The sequence below is a fragment of the Heptranchias perlo genome, chromosome 5 (genome assembly GCF_035084215.1).
Source record: "Heptranchias perlo isolate sHepPer1 chromosome 5, sHepPer1.hap1, whole genome shotgun sequence".
In the NCBI taxonomy this organism is placed as follows: domain Eukaryota; kingdom Metazoa; phylum Chordata; class Chondrichthyes; order Hexanchiformes; family Hexanchidae; genus Heptranchias; species Heptranchias perlo.
Window position 1 is genome coordinate 57,747,469 of NC_090329.1, and position 13,213 is coordinate 57,760,681.

Sequence of the window (13,213 nt, forward strand, 5' to 3'; positions counted from 1 at the left end):
TGGAGGAGAGAGGAAAATGGGAAGGGGATGGGCGGAAAATGGGGGAGGGGAAGGGTAGAGAATAGGCAGGGTGTAGCAAACTTTTTTTGATGGGGGGAAGGGGCGGGTTGCTGTGAGCTGTCCTTTGCTTTCCTAGGCCTGGAGATATTTTTCTCAGTAGGGGGTTTTGAGGAGGTTGCCTGCCTTCCTCAGGTCCTGATTTTGGAGTCAGTGAGTTGGGGGTGGGGGGAGGGGGGAGAGAGGGGAGGAGTAGGCTCCTATCTTAAAGGCTCTGATCTTCTCAATTTTGAGGGAAGGAAGTGGGTAGCTCTCACCATGGACCAATTTTCTGTCTTGTTAGAGAAGGGGGTTGTATATGAGCTACCTGCACAGGGAACTGATTCACTGAACTTGGTGGAAGAGAGTTGTTTGCTTCCTTCATCCAGGATCACATATTCTGCTCACTGAGGGGACGGAGGCAGAGCTCTTCCTCCCTGCAGAACCTGGTATTCTGCTCATTGTAGGGGGGGCAGGGGGCAGAAAAAAGGTCCAGATTTCATGCATTGTTTGCAGGGGAGAGAATGCAGAACATTGAGTGCTGAGTGATCAGGTCTGTGTCCCACTTAACATCTGCAGGGCAGGGCCAGCAGCTGTTCATGGCAGCACAATGTTGAATGATGAAAGAAGCAAGGATCTACAGTACATGCATGGAAATCTTACTCTGATACCAGGGTGCAGGAAATACCGCAGACCTGCCAAAAACAATGGCCAAAGAGACATTTTAAACATTATTTATTAACTGGAGATAGGGAAATAAAGTGTTCCCAAATATATGCACTTGTAAAAATATTCAAACTCCAACAAGAGAGAGTCTAACCACCTCCCCTTGACATTCAATGACAATACCATCGCCGAATCCCCCACTATCAACATCCTGGGGGTCACCATTGACCAGAAACTTAACTGGACCAGCCACATAAATAATATGGCTGCAAGAGCAGGTCAGAGGCTGGGTATTCTGCAGCGAGTGACTCACCTCCTGACTCCCCAAAGCCTTTCCACCATCTACAAGGCACAAGTCAGGAGTGTGATGGAATACTCTCCACTTGCCTGGATGAGTGCAGCTCCAACAACACTCAAGAAGCTCGACACCATCCAGGACAAAGAAGCCCGCTTGATTGGCACCCCATCCACCACCCTAAACATTCACTCCCTTCACCACCGGCGCAGTGTGGCTGCAGTGTGTACCATCCACAGGATGCACTGCAGCAACTCGCCAAGGCTTCTTCGACAACACCTCCCAAAACCGCGACCTCAAGCACCTAGAAGGACAAGGGCAGCAGGCACATGGGAACAGCACCGCCTGCACGTTCCCCTCCAAGTCACACACCATCCCGACTTGAAAATATATCGCCGTTCCTTCATCGGCGCTGGGTCAAAATCCTGGAACTCCCTTCCTAACAGCACAGTGGGATAACCTTCACTACACGGACGGCAGCAGTTCAAGAAGGCGGCTCACCACCACCTCCTCAAGGGCAATTAGGGATGGGCAATAAATGCTGGCCTTGCCAGCGATGCCCACATCCCATGAATGAATTTTTTTAAAAGTCATTAAAACTAACTGACTTAGCTGATTTCTTACCTCGCACAACAAAAATCCAATATGGCACCAATTTAGAGCTGAGAGGAGAAAAATACACTGCTCCACAGTGTTACCCAGTGGCCAGAGTTTGCAACTGCCATGTCACAGAGCATCGCATTAATGGGAAAATCTTACTAAAAATGTGACAGGTATCAACAAGTGTGATCGCAATTAATATTGAGAAGTTCATAGTCATTGTTGACATAAGACTTTTGAATGATGGGTCATACAGTTGTTCTTATTAATATATAGATTTTAACTCAAGCTGGAAAGGTACTACATTTTCAAAGAAACATATGTTCCTCAGGCAAATACTATCTGAATAACATAATTGAATCGCACAAGCTCCACTTAAAGTCACTTATACTATATTAATAATCATTTTTTATCTGGAGCCTTTCATAGCCTTCTAATTAAATTTATAATAAAATGAAAGCGTATTTTCACCATATGAGTTAGCATATTAGTTCCTTTGAGTAGAGCTTTTTCAATTATATTGCTGGAATCATCTTTCTGTTGGCTGTGCATTGCGACAGAGCACATGCACAGCAATGTTATGTCTAAAATAGTCTATCCTGATTCTCAATTTATGAAATTGGCCTGAAAGTGACAATAGATCATTGAAAAAAATTGTAATTTTAAAGCTACCTCGTAACAACACTTCACTCTAATGCTGGCTTGGAACTGTGATAGCACCTACCATGGTAGGGCCAAACATCGATGGGCCTGCAGTCCTGGCATAAATGTTGGGACGCGCCTGCCAGGAACCTTTGTTGCTGGTCCGCTGGTCTTACCAGAGCATGTGGGAGCAGAGGAGATTCCCCAGTTTAATCATTACTGGTGGCTCATGCCACTACGGATAAATCTCAGGCATTGCCAGAAGTTGGGGCGGGAAATGCGGCGCTGGTAAGCTGCTCACAGGCCTGCCAGCACCAACGGCCCAGAAGAGGCCAAACAGTAGCCCAATCAATCCCCTTTAAAAGGAGGCCAAAAATAATCTCAAAGTGCTGCTAAATGGTTAGGGATAGACTTTGCTTCCCGTTATAAGAAAATATAGACCACTGCCTCGTTTAACATTTTCAAAGTGAACTGAAATAATGGGATAAATTTTAACCCCCAAGAACGGGCGGGTGGGGAATAAAAATCCTCCGTTTTCAGAGGGACCGCATCCTGACTCCAACTCGCTTACTTCTGGTTTTAACGCAGGTAGGTTTGTCTGCGCGTGGAGAGCAAACACCAGGAAGTGCCGCCCCCACTTAAAGCCGACGGGCCGATGCTTAAAAGGGCAATGTACCTCATTGAGATGCTTGAGGTACTTAATATTTTGAGTATTGGAATAATAAAACAACTTAACCTTACCTGTTCAGGTTTTCTAACGCTTCCAGTTCACGTCAGGTGAAAACAGGGGGGAAGGACTGGATCCATGAGGCGAGTGCCTTTATTGCACTGCTTGTGGGCCCGGAGGAGCATGAGTGCTTCATCCAGGCCCAACAAAGCTCATCTCATGGACAGGACCCCCACGATCAGCCAACAATCCCTTCCCCCCCCCCCCCCCCCATGGTGGACCCCTACCTACTTCAGCCGACCTTCACCAACCTCCAATCTGTTCCTCGCCAAACCCCCCCCCCCCCCCGCTGATCTGTTCCTCGGCCCCCTCCCGATCTTCTCCCTGGCCCATGATCCCTCCCTCCCTCCCTCCGATCACTAGCTGCTGCCTACTGCAGCAGGCCTTCCTGCCCGACAGCCAGCCAACCTGGCTCACTTATCTTCCGGGTTTCTCACCCGGAAATCATCCCCCCCGCTCCCTTTCCGGCTTGCTGTTAAAATTTACCCTAATAAGTTTATTTCACATTTGTTAATTTTCTGCCCACTTCTCTTCTTGGTGTCCTTATAGAATGAACTATGACCTGTCCCTGAAGATGCAAGCTGTTTGATTCTTGTCCTCCGCCATTGCTGCTCTGTAAACAATGACAGGAGATGTACAAAAGTAGCCCAGTGTGACTGTCTTCCTGATTTTTTCCCCCCTTCTCTGTGACAAGACCCCCGAGACCTTCACTTGATGCCTTTGCTTGAAGATATGGCTGGGATTGGGATCTCTTAGTGCAAGACATCACCGCTGTGAGCCTGTGTCCTAACATTCTGAAACACAGGAATTTAAAGTTTCAGTGCCCTGCACCATCTATTACTACCTTATATTTTATATTCTGCCACTTGTAACAAGTACTATAGTGTGGTGTGAGACTATATAAAATCCAGTACACAGATCACTGTAAGTAGGATGATTGTTAATTCCTGGGATATACATTTCTGCCAGGACGGCATATGGGAAAGATACACATTCTGGAATGTAGAAGACAAAGTGGGAATAGTATTTTTGTTTCCATGTAATCAGTTTAGCCCTGATGACATTATAGGGTAAATTAATCGATCATACGCTCAAACGGAGCGCAGATTGTAGAATCAGCACCACAGTGTTGTAGCCCCATCTCTGACCTATACTCCCTTTGCGCACAGTTCCCTGCTAGGAGTGCAGAATCAGTGAATTATCCTTGTATGATAGTCTTTGTAGAGGACCTTTTTCAACCAATCAGCAAATTATGCAAATATAGATATACTATCGATGGAATCTTTAATCTCTCTTTTGAGTTAAACTTGTGCTCCATGATATTAGTAACAAATGTGTTACGAATTCATATGACATTCCTTTGTCTACTATTTTAAACAAACCATTAGCTCAATTATTTTAACCTCCCAGTCACTCTGTACAGAGTTAAAAACACAGCTACTTGTACATATTTGAGGTTTTGGTAACTGCAAGTAATTTATTAATAATAAACATTGTAAAATTTAATTGCAGCTGATTGTAGATGTAAGATTTTAAATGCTTTTTAAACAAGTAAAAATGGCTATGGGGAATACTTCCTGTACAAAGTACTCCCCTATCTATATTTGAAAAAACAAGAGACCTGATAGAAGATATCTTGATTTTAATAGCAGATTTTAACTGCTACGAAGACCTGCCAATATGAGTCTCAGTTCCCACCCTGAGCTGCTCCAGTGACATAAAATATAGGGCAGCATGTGTGTGTTCCAGAGTAGCTGCATTCATTTGAGTCCAGAGCACTCTGCTAGCCTCCATTCTCTTCTAACAATAGCTTATACTTGCTGAAGTACAGAAGTGGAACTGCTCTCTTTGGAAAATACAAAGTTAGACATTTGTGCAAGGTTTATATCAGACTACACTATGAAGACCAAACTGAATGACATTTGAAATTGTTTTCTTCCACAGATCATACACGATAGGATATATTCACATATAGCAAGAAATATGTTCATATGGAATAAACCACCAGGTGGACTGTACATATTACCACAGTATTCTACAAATTTAGCTGCTCTTCCTTTTTATTATTTAAGTTTGGGTAAGTACTGTCCTTTTGGACATATATTTTCATACAGAATGGATTTTGATGAACTTTATGTTTTCTGCAGTGATAAAGTCATAATATTCTCAGATTACTGACTTTAGTTTCTCGGGCAGATTATTTGCATCTATTACTGTATCTGTAGGGTAATGAATCATTTGTACCTACTTTGTCACACAATTCAAATCATTCACCTTTTAAAAAGGTGACCATAATCAATCCAAACCATCCAACCAACCAACCATTCCCTTTAAAAGGCCACATGCCTATTGATATTTTTTAATATAGGTAGCATTTGTTTGTGGAAATATCCCTGGTTATTGCAGTGTATATTGTTTTTTCCCCTCCTCAGGTTGCAGACCATTCCCAATCCAGCCGTGCTTCGGTGCTCTTGCCAACGCGCCAACACCACTCCTTTAGTTATTTTTGTGCCTACTTTTCAACATAAATTCTTTCTTTCTAAGTTACTCCTACCTTCGGCTTGACTGCTTTTGACACCTAATGCACTAGGATGTGTTAACCTCAAGGAGCCCAAGCTATTGTCTTTGTGGGTGATGTAGGTGTACACCATGGAGTCTCGAGGATCACGTACAAAGTATAAATCTATGTTCCCATTAATTCACATGTTGCTCCTAATAGATCCTGATTTAGGATTTATCTGCCAATAAAACAACCATTAGGAAGCATTAACAAGCATTAGGAAGAACCCGTTCTAAAAATCTAGGCCCAAAAAATTCAAACCCGAAACCAGCAAACAACGACTTGCATTTATAATACTTTTAACATAGAAAAATGCTTTACAGGCAGGTAAGGAAATATGAACACGTAGCCAAAGAAGAATTTGGCAAGGTAATCAAAAGCTTGATCAAAGAGGTGGGTTTTAAAGATGGTCTTAAAAGAACGAGCGGGATGATGGGCAAACGGGACTTGGTATGGGATGCAATATAGGATGAGTAAAGTTTATGGAACGTGCAGGATGGGAGGCCAGCCTGGAGAGCATTGGAATAGTTGAGTCTGGAGGTGACAAAGACATGGATGCATATTTCAGGTGGGCTGAGGTGGGGCGAGTTAGGGAATGTTACAGAGTTGGAAGTAGGCTTTGGAGACAATATGGGTCAGAAGCTGAATTCAGGGTTGAACAGGATGCCAAAGTTACAAACAGTATGGTTCAGCTGACAGAGTGGCCAGAGACTGGGGACGAGGGGGTGGAGCTTGTGGTGGGGCTCTGACAACAATGACTTCGGTCTTCCCAATATTTAGCTGGAAGAAATTGTGGATCATCTAAGACTAGATGTCAGAGAAGCAGTCTGACAACACTGATGCAGTAAAGGGGTCATGAGTAGTGGTGGAGAGCTAGAGGTTGGTATCAACGACACACATGTGGAAGCTGACTGTATGTCTGCGGGTGATGTAGCCAAATGACAGCATGTAGATGAGGAAGAGGAGGAGGCCAAAGTTGGATCCTCGGGGAACACCTGAGGTGATGAGCCTGATATTTTTCAAAAAAGAAATATAAGCACAGATAGGACTGAGTTGCATGGGCTTCACGGGCCTGATTGCCAGGACTCAGGAGTCACATTGTGACCTAAGGCCACAGGTTGGACACCCTGTGTTAGGCATGGCAAGGAAACACCACAACATTCACTTGGCATCTTCCCACTTGGCACTGCTCTGTTCAGGAATTGAGTAGAACTGGGACTTGACCCATGTCCATCACTCACTTTGTAACTCTATATGTTTGTGCTTGAACAATTAGTACCACCTAGGGTAGGAGGTGTATGAAAGAGGCATGAGTTGACTTGCCCTAGCTTGCCAGGTACCATTACAAACTAACTGTGCGAAGAATTGGGAAGAAATTTTATTTTGCTACTCCAAGGTGCAGCACATTAGTGCACCAGCGTCCTGCTGTACCCAAATTACTTCATGGTTACATGAGAACAACTGACAGCTGTTCACAAGATAATTTCAGATGAGGAAGGCCATTCGGCACACCTCAATTCATCCATCCAGAGAGATTCTAATGTATCTCCATTGTAGCATCCAATTGTTTCTTAAATCATTCTGGGGACATTAGAATCTCTCTCAATGGATGAATTAAGATGGGCTGACTAGCCTGCCACATCATCCAGCCTACCACAGTCCACTTGGGTTTTCACTTCTTCAAAGAAGGTGAGGAGGTTGGTCAGTCAGAATCTTCCCCCTCTGAATCCATGATGACTGCTGATAACTAGATTATTGTTGTACAGATGACATTCCTGATAATGGAATGGAAGTAAGATTAATGGATCTGCAGATATTTGTGTCTGTGTTGGCACCCTTTTTGAATGTGAGCACCACATTAGCCTGTTTCCAATCTTCTGGTATCTCCCCGGTGTCCGATGCTTCCTCATAATGTTTGCCAGCATTTCACAAATCTCTTTCGTAGTCTCTTTCAGAACCATCTATCCCTGGGGAATTTATTTGTTTTGAGTCCTATTCACCTCTCTGAGATTTTTATCTCATTTGTAACTGTCATTGATTTTACTTGGAATATCTGTTCGGAGAAGGCATGCTGCTCATATTTTCTCTTGGAATACTTGGAGGAAGTAGTCATTCAGAATAATTACTACCTTGTGCTCATCCTCAGTTTCAAGCCTGCTTGCACCTTTTATGGTTTTCACCTGTTCTCTGACTGCCCTCTTGCTGTTTTGGTATTGAAAGAATGTTTTACTGTTATGCATTGCCTCAGCTGCTGTGCATTTTTCCAGGTCAATCTCAACCTTGTATTCATCCTAGTGAGCCCCTTCTCCTTTCTCCCTGCACAGGCCATTTTTCCTCTTTATCTCACTTTTAACTTATTTTATAATCTATTTCAGGTCATGTTTGCTTAGTCTGAGCCTGTTGGTTTTGGTTTGGGGAATTTATTCATTCTGCATGATCAGCACTATACCTTTGACTGAACAAAAACTGATGAAAATATCACAAACAACCACACTGTTCTAATGCAATTTAGAGGGAAGACAGCCCAAAAAGAAATAGGGGCAGAAATTGCTCAGAGCAGCGAACCAGCACTGCTCGCCACTCCATAGATTTATACTAACCCACGAACATTTCTTCGGGCACTTCCTCTAATAGGAAGTGGAGAAGAGCCCGGCATCGGTTCAGGCAAAGCTAGGACCCTGGGAGAAGCGAGAGGATCACACTCTCCCCTCAACCAATCAGTTTGCAGAATTCTTAACAAGCTGCGTAGCCCTCTGCAGGTTTCCAACGTTAAAACCTTGAAGTGAAAGGTACAACATTAAAATCTTTGTAAAAACAGCGAGAAAAAAAGAGGGTGAGAAATAATTGAATTAAATAAAAGAGACAAAAGGGAAAAAGTAAAAAAAATGTAAAAAAATTTTTCAACTTTTAAAGAAAAAAAAATTTTTAATGACCAAAAACTATTAAAATAAGGAGTAACGAGACTCCACATTTTTAGTTGTACGGCAGTCATTAATACTTACTATCCTGTTAAAACTTAGTTTATTCCTGGTATTTTAAGCGTACCTGTTTTGTGGCATAATTAGCTACTTTCCAGTTGGGCAGATAAGCAAGTTGGCACTTTTTCAATGATTTTCCTGATTGCAGCCGGCGATATCCCTTTAATTCGAAGCTGTGATATCGCCGGCGAACCACTAGGAGCAAGTTCCGTATTTCCACGTTTCACTGCGCCTGTGCGAACGCCGGAACTCGCTTCTCCATTTCGCCGCCAACAACGGTGAGCGCTGTTGAGCTCTCTGTTATTTCGCAACAATTTCTTCCCCAATGTGTCTGTACATTAATAGATTGTCCGAAAGTGTTGAATATGTCCGCCCTAATGAAGGACAGCTGTGTTCAAATAACATGTTAATGATGGGAAAATGTCATGCAGTGTATTTCCTGCATTTAATGGCATTGCAACGTTGCATGCCAGGAACACCAGTAACTTTGTGGCATAACAGTGTTAAAATTGGATAGCCATGTGGTGAAGGATAGAATACTATAGCCTGTCTTTAGTTGTTTTCTAAGCCTTTATTCACAGCCACACCACACCCTAGCTAAGCTCACCGATAAAAAGGATACAAGAAAGTCCCCAGTTGATACCCACCACCTGAATACAATTAACACTGATTGATAATCATACAATTAGCGTACAGTGTTGTTATGATGAGTAGAGGGATTTAAAATCGCAATCCCTCCCACCTCAAGGCAGTGTTGCAGTGCAATTGATTGTAGGCCAATCACTTACACTCCCTCTGCTAGGAAATTTTAATTTAAAAAAAAATAATGGCTTCTTCGGCTGTCCTGGTGGCAGCCGCTCAGCTGCGGCAGGAGCCCAAGGCCTACAATCGCAATTTTCTTCCCTCCCTCGAGGCAGGCTCCCCAACGCAAGTGGGAATCCTACGGGGCGCCTGCAAAAATTAGTCAAATGAGATTGACCCCAGAAAGTTTATCAAGGTCAGCAGCAGGACAAATGGGCAAGCACATAGCCCGCCTCACTGACTTTACGCTTGGTTTCCACCAAACCATTAAATCCTGGCAAATATGTAGGATGAGAGGGTCCTATGATGTGGGATTCCATTCTTGTGGATCTACATTTGTTTAGGTTTATAATGTAAAGCACATCTGTACCAGAGAACAATAAAAACAGCTTGCATCATGATTTGTCATTTTTCTTAACAGGGCATCAAATCTTATGATACCATAAGAGATAGGAGCAGGATTAGGCCATTCGGCCCCTCGAGCCTGCTCCGCCATTCAATGAGATTATGGCTGATCTGATTTTTACCTCAACTCCACTTTCCCACTCTTTCTCCATATCCTTTGACTCCCTTGCTTATCAAAAATTTGTCGAACTCAGCCTTGAATGTATTCTATGACTCAGCCTCCACAGCTTTTTGGCGTAAAGAATTCCACAGATTCATGACCCTCTGGGAGAAGAAATTCCTCCTCATTTCCATCTTAAACGGGCAACCCGTAATTCTGAGACTATGCCCCCTAGTTTTAGATTCCCCCATGAGGGGTAACATCCTCTCAGCATCTACCCTATCGAGTCCCCTCAGAATCTTGTATGTTTCAAGAAGATCTCCTCTCATTCTTCTAAACTCCAATGAGTATAGACCCAACCTGTTCAATCTTTCCTCATAAGACAACCCTTCCATACCCGGAATCAACCTAGTGAACCTTCTCTAAACTGCCTCCAAAGCAAGTATGTCCTTCCTTAAATAAGGACACCAGAACTGTACGCAGTACTCCAGGTGTGGTCTCACCAGCACCCTGTACAGTTGTAGCATGACTTCCCTGCTTTTATACTCCATCCCCCTAGAAATAAAGGCCAATATTCCGTTCGCCTTCCAGATTACCTGCTGCACCTGTATTTTGACTTTTTGTAGTTTCATGTACGAGGACACTCAGATCCCTCTGTACCGCGGCATTTTGTAGTATATCTCCATTCAAATAATATTTTGCTTTTTTATTTTTCCTCCCAAAGTGGATGACTATACTTGATAGTCTCCATCACTAATTCTCACTCACTGGTGGCAATTTTGACTTTTTGGTGACTGACCGGCAGAACATGAAGTATGGTTTACAGTTTTGGTCCCCATTTCAAAAACACATCATGAAGCATAAAGAGGTGAGTGACCTGGATAATTCAAAACCTTAGAGAGCTAAATTATGAAGAAAGGCTGAAACAACTAAACTTATTTTTGCTGGAGAAAAGACTGAGGAGAGGTATGATGCAGATCTTTAAAATAATGAAAGATATAGATATGTTTGAAGTAAGCAAGTCAACTTGGGCAAAGAACATAAGACGAGGGGACATGGATACAAAATTTATAGGCTGCAAGCAAGAATAGAGAATAGAAAAGAAAATCCCCAGAGGATAATAGGTATGTGGAAGAAACTCTTGAAGAAAGCAGCTGATTTGGGGTCACCTATAAGAGGAACATGAGTAGGATATTCGGCCCCTTTAGCCTGTTCCACCATTCTATTAGACTGAGGCTGATCTGCACCTCAACTCCATTTACCCACCTTTGTTCCAGATCCCTTGATACCTTTACCAAACAAAAATCTATCGATCTCCGTCTTAAATATTTCAATTGACCAAGCATCCACAGCCTTTTCAGGGAGGGAGTTCCAGTTTTTGTGTGAAAAATTGCTTCCTGATTTCACTCCTGAATGGCCTAGCTCTTATTTTAAGATGGAGCTTGATCGATATCTGTTGAGAAGGGGAATTGAGGGTTATAGGGGTATTAATGCTTGTTTTTTTTTCGGGCAAGGTAGGGAAGGGAATTAATATTTCTTAAAGTAGGAGATCGCATTGGGGAGGACTGTGGAGGAAGGGGAACAGTGTAGTCCATGAGAGAATAATCCTTACATGGATTCTGGATGGAGCGCTGATGGGCCAAGTGACATTTTCTCACTCTGGCCTTTAAACTCTTGGAATAGATTTTCCAAATCCTCACCCACAGCAAAGTAGCTCACATCCCATGAGCACACATCAGCAAAACACAAGCATTGGGCCTGTGATGCATTCTCACAACATGCAAGGCATCGCAAAACAGGCGAGGACTCAGAATCACCGTCTCATGTGTTGTTAATTTTATCCCCTTATTCATCTGTCTTCTCTGATGTCCCTGTGGTCGAAAGGGTGGAACATATTGATTGCATTTTAAAATAGCACATGTTTTAAAATCTAATTTTGATTGTCAAATATTGGGTCAAATTGTAATCCTAAAACTCTCCGTCATTTATTGCTATTGATGCATTGCAGCTAAAATTGCCTTCAGCGCACATCTGCGCTTCTGTCTGAAGACTAATGTTCTGCTAATCCGTTCGGAGTTATATTTGTCAGACCATCCATTTTGTGGTTTCGAGAGAGGTCACTCACAGGTTTTATATTGGGTTAATATTGGAATATGTAAATTTAATCTTCCCACAAAAAAGCAGCACCTGACTTGACATTTTCAAATTCAAAAATGTCCTTTCTGTAATATTTTGAAGATTATGTTGCTCTGAATTTTAAGCTATCAGTCCATTCAGAGTTCCTCCAATAAATATACACCAGCACAATTAGAAAGAGAACATATATAGTGTAATCACAACAGTATATTATATAAGAAAAGCATATATATGATTACCCCACATTTAAAATAGCTATCAAGCAGAAAATCTTAAAGAGCACAGAAGAAGATTGGAGTCCTTGGCAGAATAAGCTAGCCAGGAGGAGAAAATTAGACAATGTTAAACTCACCATGAATGGTGGGCTGTGGGTCACAGTTGGCAAGAACGCTGTCATTTCACTTCTGGGTCAGATTCGGCCCAGATTAATTTATACATGCCAAATGTTTGTGGGGACAGTGGGAGAGAGCCTCATTTACATGGAGGCAGCACGTGCCCATTGCCACTCCTAGCGCATCTTTGGTGCGCGTCTGCATCATGTGGTCAGAAAATCCAGTAACTGCCAGCCGTCCGGGGGTGGGGGGGGTGGTGCTTAATTCCCATGACCTCATAGTGCCTCCCCCTCAGCCAGGTAGGGCTGGGCCCATGCTGGTTTCCACTGCGTTTTGCTGAACTCCCACTGAGGTCAGTTCCCCTTTTCAGCAGACATCAATTGAGCTCCTTTTTAAAATGGTACCGTGACAGGTTAAACCTCTCATGTGGACGTAAAAGATGTCATGCCACTACTGAAAGATTAGCAGGGTCGTTCTCCTGGGGTCCTGGCCAACATCACAAACAGATTATCTGGTCATATATAACATTGCTGTTTCTGGGACCTTACTGTGCGCAACTCTCTGCCACGTTTCCCTCCACTACAACAGTGATGACACTTCAAAGGTACCTCATTGGTGTTAAAATTAGATAGCCATGTGGTGAAGAATAGAATACTAGAGCCAGGTCTTTAGTTGCTTCCAAGCCTTTATCCACAGATTACAGATACAGATTCCACTATACACACATATACACATGCACACACCACACCCAAACTAAGCTCTCCTGTAAAAAGGATACAAGGGAGTTCCCAATTGATACCCACCACCTGAATACAATTAAAACTCATTGATATAAATCGTACAATTAACAGATTCCCTTCTCTTTAAATTAAAAAAAACTTCATATACACACAATACATAGAAAAAAATCAAAAACGTCCATACTCTTTACAACT

At 42.8% G+C, this 13,213-nt stretch overlaps 1 protein-coding gene across 1 annotated transcript in view; it reads left to right on the forward strand.

Moving 5' to 3' along the window:
* LOC137321776 (exostosin-1-like) overlaps positions 1–13,213 on the forward strand; it is a 560,359-nt gene that overhangs the window by 449,521 nt on the left and 97,625 nt on the right. The window contains exon 6 of the mRNA XM_067984436.1: positions 4,911–5,043. Coding sequence (XP_067840537.1) covers positions 4,911–5,043 — 133 coding nt within the window. The remainder of the gene's footprint in view (positions 1–4,910; positions 5,044–13,213) is intronic.